The sequence below is a fragment of the Indicator indicator genome, chromosome 29 (genome assembly GCF_027791375.1).
Source record: "Indicator indicator isolate 239-I01 chromosome 29, UM_Iind_1.1, whole genome shotgun sequence".
NCBI classification, from domain to species: domain Eukaryota; kingdom Metazoa; phylum Chordata; class Aves; order Piciformes; family Indicatoridae; genus Indicator; species Indicator indicator.
This window is the reverse complement of record NC_072038.1, coordinates 5699836-5712522: the sequence shown is the minus strand read 5'-3', so window position 1 is coordinate 5712522 and position 12687 is coordinate 5699836. Positions and strand designations below refer to the sequence as shown.

Genomic DNA, 12687 nt, shown 5'->3' with positions numbered 1-12687 from the left:
CCCTCGCCAGGGTTTCCTTTGCTATTGGGCTCTTGGGAGCATTTACTTTCAAACTGTTGCTCCAGACACAACTGTCATGAGGCTGCTTTGTGGAAGGGAATAAATGGAGACGGATCTGACTGGCTGGAGGAGTGATGAACAGTTTTTAAAGGCCTAAGGTGGACAAAACTGAGATCTCATCCATCTAGGAGCTGGCAGTGCCTGACTGGGCCATGTCCTGCACTGCTCTTCCCTGCCCAGCTCTGCTCAAGGCAGGGAAATGTTCCCCATCGAGTCGTGCCTTCTGCTCCCTTGGTTTTCCTGCAAAATGCAGACTGGGCTTGACTGGTGCATTGTTTTAGACTTGGAATTTTGGGGAAAAAATAGCTAAAATGTTCTCTTCTGGATTAAGGGTGTGATGGAGAAGGAAAATCATAGAAAAGTCTGTGCTGAAGAGTATGTGCTCCAGCTGGATTGTGGAGACCTGAGAGCTATGGAGACGTGGGAAAAGCTCTAAAATGTGGGAATAACAAATAGGGAAAGCAGCCCCTAGCCCATATCCTAACACTAATATCTGTCTGCCTTCTCAGCTCTGAGGGTCTCGCTTTCATCACTATCTCCTTATCTCACTAGCTCCTCTTGGAGCTCCTGCCACAGGATGGGGCTATCACTGTCCCCAGCCCCTGCTGCCCAGGACAGAGGCATCTGGCATCTGCTGCCAGCCCTGCCTGGGGCTGGGGGTAGCCTGTGTCAGCAGCTGCATTTGGGATTTGCTGGTGGAGCAGACCTGGTATGGCTGCCACGTGGACAGTCCCACTGGCTGGCCCCAGCCATGCCAGATGGCTTCCCTCTGGTGAACAGATTTGTCCAAGCCATGGAGGGTCCCCAGGCCCCCTGGCCTTGCCCTTGGGGGTCGGAGCAGCCCCATGTAGAGGAATTACTTCCCACGTACATGGTGGCTCTTCTCCAGCTCCACCCCAGGGGTGGCTGAGGGTGGGTGGACATCCCGGGACAAGGGAAGGCTGTGCTCCAATCTCTCCCCCTGCATCCTGTGTGATCTCAAGCCCAAGTTTTTATGGGCTAAATCTCACTGATATTATCCTGTTGATGTAAAGGGTGGGTGGACTCATTACTGATGCTTGTACTGGTCATCATACTGGGGCTGTCACCACGCTGGCTCAGCCTTGCCCCATGGGGACCCCCTTGGGACCGTGGGGCTGTGCCTCATTCTGCCCTGACACTGTGCCTGGGTGCTATGAGGCACGGAGGGTATGAGCAGCCCATTTTGGTGAGATCCAGCAGTGATTCTCTGCTTTTCCCTCCTTCACGTGAAGTTTAGTGTTTCTTTTCCACCTGGCTGGCTCCCTGCTGATGGGCTTCAGGGCATCTACTTTTTTTAAGAGGTCTGGCTGGAGTAGGGTGGGAAAGGCTGCATGGATATCCAGGCATGAGCCAGGACACGATCAGGTAGCTACTGGCCCTTGTCTGTGTGACTGAGAAGGGAGTCTCACTCCATGGATGGAGGCTTCCTTCAGCAATGCTTTTTGCCCCCAAGCTGAGAGTGTGACACCAGTGACTATCAGGTTTCCTTGGACATGCTCCTAGCTCAGGGGGCATGGGGGCTTCATTTTATGTAGCCTGCTAACTCTGTGTGCTGAGGGGGGCCTGTGTGCCAGGCAGAGGCAAATGACAGGCACTGGTCTGAGTGCCAGTCTGCTGTGTGTCTGCTGCACTGCAGCAGGGGTGCAGGGACAGACCCTGTGTGTGCTGCCGGGGCTGGGGGCAGGCAGGACTGCTGCCTCCTCAAGTGCAAATCAGAACATCCAAGCTGATGTTGCATCCATCTCAGCCTCCTGATGGCCCTGTTGGTGAAGTGAAAATGAGGATGTTTAGATTTTAGGATGTCCCTAAGGTCTTTCAGTTGGCCTCTTCCTTGTGTCCGGGTCTCATGCTGGTCAAAACACTTCAGCCTTTGGCTCTGGTGATCTCTGGGTTTGTTTTGAAGGATTTGAGCTTCTGTGGCTGCCACCTTTGTTGCATTTCTATGGATTTGGTGCTCTCCTGGGATCCTTTTCCTGTTTCCAACTTGGATTTTTCTGGCAGCCCTCACTGGGAAGCTTGTGTTTATCTGTGCATCCTTTGGATGTGAAAGGGAAAAGGAGGCACTAGGAGCTGGATGGCTGCCCCCAAGTCCTCTGCTGGGCTGTGCTGTGATGGAACCTTCTGCTTCACTCCAGCCTTGTGTGGTGTGTGGATGGGATGGAGGGCAGCACTGGGATGGTTTCTGCTCTGGGTTGAATTTCCTGGCTCTGGTTCCAGTTTTGTTACTGGGTTTATAACTTGGCTGAAGAGGCAGAGCCTGGCCCTCAGTTCCCACCTGCTTTAAATGGGATTATGAACCTTCGGGTGGAGGAGCAGAAAGGGGGTGATGAGCCTCAGGCAGCGTCTGTAAGCTTCTTGAGATGCTCAGCTGGGTGGTAACTAAATTCTGAACTCTTTTCATGTTTTTCAGCTCTGAAAAGATCTTTTGAGGTCGAGGAGGTAGATCAGTCTTCAAATTCCTCCACTCCACAAAGACGGACCCCAAACCCTCTCCTTAGGTCCACCGTGTCCAGCTCCACACAGAAGTTTCAGGAACTTGGTGCCAGGAATTTGGAGCTACCTGCCCGACATGTGGACCTCACAGGCCAAAGATCACCCAAGCCTTCTCTGAGGAGGGTGGAGCTCTCTGGACCCAAACTGCCTGAGCCGGTGTCCAGAAGAACAGAAATCTCCATTGACATCACGTCCAAGCAGGTGGAGAACTCCACCTCAGGGCTGTCAAGGTTTGGCCTCAAAAGAGCAGATGTGCTGGGGCACAAACCCCCTGAGCCCACCCCAAGGAGGACTGAGATCATCCTCGGCAAGCCCCAGGAGCCGAGTCTCCGGAGGGTGGAGGCGCCGGCATCAAAGATCCCTGAGATGCCTCAACGAAGAGCTGAGGTGGCCAACGCTCCCGTGCCCGACATGGCCACCAAGCGCGTGGAAATTCAGGTAGCCAAGGCTGCTGAAGTCCCAGCCCCACCGGCACGGCAAGCGGAGAGCTCAGAGCCTCCCTTGGCCACCCAGCCTCCCCAGGCAGAGCCAAAGCCACAGCCAGTGCTGATGGAGAGCCCACCAAAGAGAGAAGAAGGTGAGTACAGCTCTGGGCAGCTGCTTGAGTGAGGTGCTGGTTGTGACCTGCCTTTGCTCCTTTCTGTGGGCTCAGAGGCCATACAGGGACACCGAGTGTTGGGTGCTGCTCTTGCAGCTCCAGTGGTGTTGTCTTTTAAGGCTGGTGTTGGATCTGTGCTCAGATGTGTCTACTTGCATGTCTGTTATCCTTGGGTTCATGCTGGCTGAAGGAGCTGTCAGGTTGGGTAAAAAATGCTGTCAAGCCTGTAAGGAAATAAAAAAGAAAATGCCCAAAGCCTGGGTGCTGGCAGAAAGCAATAATTCCATCAGCTCAGGACCCATGTGCAGACCCACCTACCTGTGCACATCTAGAAAAGCCTCTGAGGTGCTGGAGAGGTGGTGGTGGAAGCATTGTTGTGGTGGCTTGTTTAGTGCTGTTGGTTATGGCTGTGGGGCAGAAACTGCTTCTTCATTAGCAGGAGTCAGAGGTTTTTTGGCCTTGGAACCAAAGTCTAATAACTTCATGGACCAGAGCCACTATTAAACTGGAGCCCTGGCGTGTATCAGCTCTATCTTGTTTTCAATTAATCCCCTGTTAAAGCCAGCTCCCTCCCCCACCAGCTGTCATTTATTCTCCCCAAAGCTTTGGAGATATTTTTTTCCGCTTCTGGCCCATTAATTATTTTTCCGTTCCCCATCACCCATGAGCTCTCTCCTGCATGGGCTGCAGCGGTCACCTCCCCACCCTGTGCCTCTCCATGGGGTCTGTGTGGGGGGGATGATGTGTGGTGGCCAAGCCAGGACCTGGGAGGTCCGTGCCTGGCTCTGGATCTGGACCACGTGTCCTTGTCTTGCTCCACCATAGGATGATCTCCTGTTCCTGCTCCGTTTACTCTCCCTGGGTGCAACCCTGTGGTCATGCAAGGTCTGTGGACAAGCCAGGCTGTGTTGTGTGCTCGTGGTCTGAAATCAAATCAGGAGTCAGTGGAGCTGATAGTGAACCCATAAGACTTGAGTGGATTTATTTTCCTGTGCGTTTGTATGGCTTAGATGTGGCTTATCTGAGCTGGATTTTAAAGAGTAGATGACACCTCCAGCAGCTTGGTCCATTTCCAGCTGGGCATGGCTGAGCTCTAAGACCCAGCCCAATGCTGGAGTTAGGCCTGGACCTCTCTTGTGGGCTCTCTGTTTCTAGCTGCTGTGTGTGTGGTGCCCAAGCGGCACATCTTGTCCTGTGGGTCGGTGCTGAGCCTTGTCCTGCTGGGTTTGAGCTGCTCTGAGCTTCCCAAGCTCTGAACTGCAGATGGCTGTGCACTTTAAGAGCAGCAGGCCATCGAAGCTGCTGAATCCTTCAGCTGCCCAGAGTGGAGGAGGGAGGGCTCTTTGCATCCAAAAAGAACCCCAGAAGCCCAGGACAGCTGCTGGGGATGAGTTTTACCCAAGAGCCCAGCTGTCTGGGGTCCGCCTTGCAGAGCCAGCCAGTCCTTGGTCCTGGTACAAAAGAGGCTTTCAGTCATTTATTTGGGTTTATAGAATTTGTGCCTGTGAGAAGAGCCAGGAGACGAAGTTGTAAGGGGAGGGAGAACTCTGGCTCTACCTCCCTCCCTGCAGGCACAGGCATACAGCCTGGTGTTGCTGCCAGAGCCAGTGCCCCCTTTCTGGTCACCTCCAACCTGCTCCATTGGCATGATTCAAGTTTGCCCTGGGCTGCTTTTGTGCAGGTCCCCATTTCAGAGCACTCCTCCTCCTGCTTCACAACACCCACCCTGGGGTGATGCTGGCTGGGTGGATGGCCTTTCTCCTTGTCAATGGTGTAAGCACACAAAGGAGTTGGGAAGGCTGAGCAGGGACCCTGAGGGAGCCCTGTGAATGGGTGTAGGCACATTGCTAGTGCTTGCCAGCTCCACTGTAGCTCTGGCCTCACCAGAACCTGCCAAGTGAAAATGTTGGCTCCCTGATGTCTGCAGCAGACACAACATATGGCGTGAAGTCCTGCCCCCAAGGTTTGGAGCACCTGAGAGATGCTCCTGTGGCACTGGATGCCCCTCGATCCCATGCTCAGTGGGTCTCCAGTGCAAACAGCTGAGCAGGGGATGCAGGCAGCTGCCTCCAGCTGCCCTCATCCGTGTGCTGGGACTCGTCTTTCCCCAGCTGCCAGGGCTCAGCTGCCTTGCCCTTAACCCCTTGTCCCACTGCCAGAGGTATGCAGGAGAGCGTGTTGTGCAGGAAGAGGCCGGTCGAAGGAGAGGGCAATTGCTGAGAGCTCAGCAGCTCAGACAAACCGCAAAGGAAAGGATTAATTACAGCACTGAACTTCATTTGGCTGTCATGGCTGGTGGTGTGGGCTGAGCCTGCTCTGGAGCCATGGTTCTCAAGGTGGGAGCAGGGCAGGAGGTGTCTTTGTGGAGCATAAGAACAAGAAAAGCTCCTCCTCTCTGAGTCCTTTTCATGCCCTTTCTGCATACCCTGGGGAGCATTGGCTGTGCTCCTGCAGGTTTGACGTTGAGATGGACCATTGGTGATAGGGATGTGGGACATGAGTGCACATCATGGGTGTGATGTGCCACTGCACCAGTAGGATGACAGTGTTGGACTTTGTGGTGGTGCTCCCTAGCTGGGACAAGGAAATGTGATGGGATAACTGGGCAATGTGGATTGCTGTAGCTGGAGTCATCCAGAGCAATCTGAGCAGAGCTGGGCAGCAGGTGTAGGTGAGGGGAGGGTATGCAGAGGGCAGAAAGATGCAGAGATGTGGTACTGAGTTTAGCTCTTTAGCACTAGACTTGGCAGAGTTGAATAATGGTTGGACTTGATGGTCTAAAATGATTCTGTGATTCTATAAGAGGCACAAACAATTAAAAGTAAAGGTAAAGATGAGGGGAACTGCTGTTTCTGCAGGATGGCATCAAGAGAGCAAAGCAATTAATCTTTTTCAGCCTTGGACTCCTATGGAAAGCCTTTCCTTTAGAACTTCTTCTTTTTGAGAGTCATTTAGATCTGAGCTAAAATTAAAAAAAAAATTAAAATACTAAAAAAAACAGAAAACCTTCAGCTTCCCTCAGCTCCTTGCCAAGGCTGGAAGCCAGGGATCTGTTGGCTGTGTGATGGGAAAGCTGTGGTGGGGGTGCAGCCTGCTGTCCCCAGAAGCCAGCCTCTAGCCTGCACCCTGCCATGGACACTCAGGGATGGAGAAGCAAAACCACCCCAGCCTTGGGGTGACTCTTCTGTGCTGTTCTGCCCACTGTGGGGCTGGGCTGGTGGATGGAGCTGGGAGATTTTGGGATTTGGACAACTGACATAGTGACTCTCTCCCTGCAACAAAGAGGAGCTGCAGTGACTAATGGTTCCCAGCTCCCTGAGTTGTGCTGCAGCTCAGCTGTGCCCAGAGAGGAAAGCTGTAGGGAAACATCTCCTCCAGAGCAGCTGACACGCTGGTGCTGGGCTGTGGGCAGGCTCTGTTTTGTTGTTGTTGTTTGTAATGGGAAGTGTTTACATCCTGTGATACCGAACAGAGGGGCTGAGTGGGAAACCCAGAGCCTCAGTTTGTGAGCTCAGGTGCCAAAAAGTGAGTTAATCTGGAAAAATGGAGAGCTGCAGAGCCAGTGACTTGGAACGAAGGAGCGGGAGTGTGTGCGGGGGAGACGAATGTGTCCTGTGATCTGGGGCACCACGTGCATGGCCTCCTGCCCATGCTGGGAGGGTAGCAGTGGGGCTGGCCACTTCCTTCTGTCCCACTCCCACTGTACCATCAGTCCCTGACTCTACAGGGAGCAGCCAGCACACCTCAGCTCCTTGTGGGGTCTGTTTTGGGCACTGAGGATGTCATGGAATCATAGAATTGTTTTGGTTGGAAGAGACCTTTTAAGATCATCAACTCCAACCCAGCACTGCCAGATCACCTCTAAGCCTACTCAGCACCACATCAAACTGCTGCAGGGATGGTGACTCCACCACTGCTGTGGGCAGCCTGCTCCAGGGGTTTGGCACCCCTGCTTTACAATGCCAGGAAGGAGGCCAGGTCATGTAAAGGTGATGGTACTTCTGCTGCACATCTTTGCCCCCCAGCAATACTATTCCCATCATGTTCAGCTCCAGTCATGTTGACATTCACATGTCCCCTTCTTTGTGTGTGTGTGGGCACAGTTGGTATGGATGCCATCATGGTGGTGATGCCCTGTGGGGTGCTCCAGCCAGCTCCCTGGTCTCCAGCACAGGCAGACAGACCCAAGGGCAATCTCACGGAGAATTCCTTTGTGCTGTTAGAGGTCCCTGAGGGCCTGTAGGAAAATCACTGATCTTTCCAGTGGAGATTCATTATGCAAAGGAATAGTTTCCCACAGGAAATGTCAGGATTCCCACTTCCCCTGCCTTCCTCATGTGGTTTGAGACCAGGAGAGGGTGAACCCTTGGATGCTGAGCTGCAGAGTCCTCCTGGCACTGGGCTTAACAACCTGGCAGGTCTCTTCCACTGCTGGGTTGGGTCTGTGGGGTAGGTCATGGAGCAATGGCATTGCTTCTTGAACCTTGCAGGAAGCATCTAAGGCTGAACAGGTCTCTGTAGAGGTCAAAGCCTCCTGTTCCAGGTAGAAGGTGATCAACTGCATGATACCTGTCTGCAGTCTCACGGGGTTGTTTTGGGGTGTGAGCCCTGTGCATCTGCAGGACTCTGCACCTCCCTGCATACAAACTGGGGCAGCCACTGCCTTCCAGGCAGCCCTGGGGGCCTTTGCTGGTCTAAGAAACACAGGTGAGCACTTCTGCCTGCCCTTGGATTTGCTGGGTATAAGTGACACTGGAAGGGGATGGGAGGTGGAACTTGGGCTGTGAGTGGGGTGTATGAACCAGACCCAAGAGTTTCCCTGCTTATCTTGTGGTATCTGCGTGTCTGCAGCCCATGGCAGTCGTGCTGGGGAACATGCTCCCCGTCCAGCAACTCCTTTGGCATCCCCAAGCTTTCTCACATTTGGGGTAATCATCCTACAGGCTGATAAGGCAAATAAAATTTGTTATCTTGACCAAGATAAAACAAAGAGTTTGCTTTGATCTCCTGCAGTAAGGCCTGGCCTCTCGTTTTGTGACTTCTCTGCTGTCTGCTGGGGGAGGGAAGTGATGGCAATGGTGATGAACTTTCTGTAGTTAAGACATCATTTTCTTCTAAACTATTTCTAGACCTCTGTCCCTGCTTGAGATGTTTCTGTTGGCCAGTAGTTGAAGGGACACCATAGGCTGGATATGGTGCCAACTCTATAAACTGTGTTAAGGGGACTTGAGGAACTGAATTGAGATTATAGAGAGATAACTTTGTTTGGAGAAGATCAAACACTGTTGTGAGCAAAAACCATAACTTGACAGCAAGCCAGTTGTGTTCTTTACTCCTTCAGCAAACAAACAGCCACTTCTGTATTGTCCAAGATGCTGTGACAAAGCTGAAGTGAATGTGGCTATAAATGGAAGAAGCAGCTGGTCTTGGATTGCAGCCTGTGCTCAGACTTCTTTGGGCCCAATTTTTCTTACATCTGTTACAGGTTTTGAAGGAGGGACTTGGGGAGAGGGCTGCTTTCCTTCACATTTGTTGAATTTGGGCCATTCCTTTTGTTGGTCTTCTGAACAGGGCTCTGCCTAGAAGTTCCCTGGATTTCTGTAGGGTCACATACATCACAGTTTCACTCTCCTAAATTGTTTTGATGTATCTTGGCATGAAGATAGTACCAGACATACTGAGAGACAAAGCTGGACTGAAAGGTCTGGTCCAAACCATTTTGCAAACAACATAACTCTGCAGATTTTTAGGCATTTCTGAAAAGCAAATAATTTTTACAAGCCATCTGAAGTTGCTGTGCCAGCTCAGGAGTGACAGCATGGGGATTTTTGGTTGTTTGGCTGCTCCTTGGCATGTATTGCCTGCATTTTCTTCTGGGTGGAAGAAATGGGTTGGGTTTTGTGCAGCAAAGGCAGTTTGTACAGCAGAGATGAAGAATGAGTGAAATGAAGCATCTTTCAACAGCTTAAAGTTCAAAGATTGTTGATGCTCAAGCAAATATGACCACAGCCTTGGATTTATGTTTAGCTTTTCAACCCAAGAGACAGTGTCCAGATTACTTCTGAGCTGGGTGGTCTTACCAGCCCCTGAGTGTTCTCTCAATTCTGGGTCTGCAGAGGCTTTCCATGCTGCAGCTCTAGTGTGGTCCCTGGTTAGTGTTTCCAAGGGGTCCAAAAATACTTACTGAGAGCTCAGCACCTACCTTCTTTTGTCTCTTTGTGAATTCAACCTTTGTCCATCTCTGAGCAAGACTTTTGCAGGGAGTGTTCCCAAGGGATTACTTGCACATGGCTTCATCTATAGGTACTGCATGGCTTTCACCCTGTCTCACTTGAGATGTCTGCCCTTGAGCTAATCATCTAGATGTCTCCTTCAGGGTGGTGGGAATTGTGTCCTCAAAGGGTTTATGATTCTCCACTGAATGTAAAGAGGATCTCCAGCTGGGCAAATCAAATTTTACCTTCCTATGTTATTTCCAGAGTCAAAGAAACAGAGGTGAAAAGAGATGTTGCAGCAGGACAGAACTGGACAAGCCACTAATCCCTTGTTATCAACAGTGCTTGAGAGCCCCCCTGCAAACCTGGTGCCCTTGTGTCAGGTTCTTCAGCACACAGGTCACTGTGGACAATCCTTTACTTAAGTGCATGGGTCAGACTGTCTTTGATGCTTATCACTAGTACTGTAAGTTTTTATGATGTCTCTGTCTTCTTCCCTCTCCTGTTCATGGAGCAGCTCAGAGATTCCTTCCCTCTCTCAAAGAGAAGCTAAGTTTGGGGAGATCTCAGGGGAGGAAGATTAGATAGGAATCCTAAAGGGTATGGCGCCTAGAGGAGAGGGCAGTGATGAAAGTTAATGGTACCTAAGCTCTTGAAAGGAGCTTTCTCAGTTACAGCTGTGTGGTAGCTCACAAGGCTTAAACTGTAGGGCATTGCTTCCAACTCCAGTGTGGCTGCAAGCTGGGGCATGCTTCATGTGTGATGGCAGGTCTGGAGGGACATCACAGCCCCTGCTTGTGTTGGCTTCCCCTGAACGTTCTGAGTCTGAATGGGAAGTTTTGTTTATTTTGCTTGTTATTTGTTCTCACCTGGGAGGTTGTCCTGTGTTCTGCTGCTGCTGGAGTCCTCTGATCCCTTCTCTGCTACTCTGGTACATGGAAATACAGAATGAGTGCCTGGTTACAGTCTCTAGTGGTGAGTGCCCAGGCTCATGCTGTTATGGCACAGAGGTTGCCATTCTCCATCACGTGCTTGATGTACTTGGGGAATTCATGGGCAGCTCACTGCCATCTGTAGCAGAAGTTCAAAGACTGGGAGACAGGAGAACAGTGAGAAGATGACAAAAGGTTGGATGGCCTTTGAGCCTGGTGAGGCTCCTGTCTTTGCTGTTCACTTGCTCATTGTCATCAGTAAATTCCTCTACCTGCTTCAGTTTCTACCTTTGTAACCAGGAGCTGGTGAACATCAGGATGCCTGGGGTTCAGTCCTTGCATCAACTCCTTTCTCATTTAAAGTTCAGCTGATGTTAAGGAAATTATTGGTCTAGGTTGCAGAGGCACAGTGGGGTCATGCAGGATGGAAGAAGCTGTCCTGGGCAGCTTGCTGGAGTAATTGTACAAAGAGAGAGAGGTCCTCAGCTGTCCAGGAGGAGAGGGAGGCTATGAAATGGTTTCTGTTTCAGAACCTTCTTCAGTCTACTCTGCTCTTCAGTCTGCTTTCTCCTAAATTTGGAAAACCTGTGGTTTGGAGGGGAAAAGAAGATTTGGAAGGCAAACTCTGGATGTGTGGGGAGCAGATGTGGGGATGGATGCTGCCTGCTGATTTATGAGTGATGGAGATTGCTGACATTGAGGGAGGTGGAACAGGCACTGGTGGAGCATTTGAATGCTCTTTGCCTCAAGTCCTCTTCCCCTGCTTCCATCTTGTGCAGATAGGAAGGAGAATGGAGATTACCTTGGCCTTGTCCGGATTTGTCCTGGGAAAAAGGAATAGATCTGAGCAGCTTTTCTGATAAAACATAATTGTTTGGACAAACTCTGGCTGAACTCGCTTCCTCCTGCAGCCCAACGTGCAGATAAATGGGGTGGAGGTGGGAGGCTGAGTTCACAGGCTGATGAGGCTCTCCCTGGGGTCACCCCACCCCCAGGATCCCCTGTCCACCCATTTTGGTGGCCTTGGAGAAGATGAGAGGATGGAGTTGAGTGCTGAGGTTGATGCCCAAGCTTTAGGTAGTTCAGTGCTCTGAAGTGTGGAAAAGACCCTGATAATGCAGCTCATCAGTGCTGGGAGCAGGGAGACACAGGTGGTCCTGGAGGGCAGCATTAGATCCATCATGCTTCATCTGCAGAGGATGGATCTCAGGGGTGTGTTGCTCTGTGGGATGTGGGAGGTGAATTTTCTCCAGCCTTGCTTTCTCCAAATGTGGCAGTCCTGAGTGTAGGGGAGCTGGACAGAGCTGTGCCATAGAGAGATTCCTGTTTGGCCTGGAAATTGAGACAAGCAGGACTTGGGTGGGATGTGATCACATGAGAGGTATTGTCCTGCTCTTTGTGGCTACTACTGAGGTCTCCAGGACTCCATTGTGAAGTCAGACGAAATCTGAAATCCTGCCATAAAGCTGATGTTCCTCCCACCATCCCTCAGGGTCCTCCTTCCCCTACTGTGTGTAGTAAATAAAAGTTTATTTACAGCCCAGGAGCACACACCCTGAGGTTGGGAGGTGAAGGGTTCCTGCGGGGCCCTGAACGAGCTCTGGGGTTTCCTCTCTGCTTTGTGGATTCACTTCCTGGGCAGAAAAGTCTTCCAAAGGAGATGCTCTGTGGGTGGGAGCTTAGTGAAGCAAAGGCCTTTGCATGGGCCCTGGGGCTTGGCTTTCTTTCCCTGTAGCAAGGCCATGTGTCCATGCATGTCACCTGGAGAAGGAAACCTGAGAGGAGATAACCAGGGTTCACATGTGACACATGGGATGGAGCAGCCAGGGACAGCAGCAGGTGATGGGCTGCCATCCAGTTGCCTCCCCATGTGGCCACCACTGTCCAGTATCTCCCCAGGGCTCATGTTTGTGTTGGACTTTGTGGAACTTGTGTTCTTGTGTTGAGGCTAAAGCTGGTGCTGGTGTCACCAGCAGCAATGCGCTCTGGTCTTCTTCCAAGCAAGCAGAAAGCAGAGGGTTCCTCTCTCCCCTTCCCGGCTGCTTCTGCTTGGCACAAGCTTTGTACAAAAGTCTTCAATCTTGGTCCTGCTCTGTTAACCCCTGGGCAGCATGATCAGGGTCCTCCTCTCTGGACAAGGAGCTCTGCAGGATGCTGCACAGGACTGGATCCTTCCTCTGTATGCATGACTTTGGGCAGGGTGAGAAAGGATAGGGCTGAGGAGTGAGTGCTGCTTGCTGAAAGGGTGATGGGATGGGCCTCAGCTCCACTGACCTGGGCTTGAAATTGCTCTGTGGAGCTTCAGGGAATGAGGATTTGACTTCTGCACTCAGAGAAGCCGGAAGGGTCTCTTTGGGATTATTTCAGC

General features: G+C 51.6%; 1 protein-coding gene across 1 annotated transcript in view; it reads left to right on the top strand.

Moving 5' to 3' along the window:
* SEPTIN9 (septin 9) overlaps positions 1-12687 on the top strand; it is a 70282-nt gene that overhangs the window by 11784 nt on the left and 45811 nt on the right. The window contains exon 2 of the mRNA XM_054393676.1: positions 2492-3151. Coding sequence (XP_054249651.1) covers positions 2492-3151 — 660 coding nt within the window. The remainder of the gene's footprint in view (positions 1-2491; positions 3152-12687) is intronic.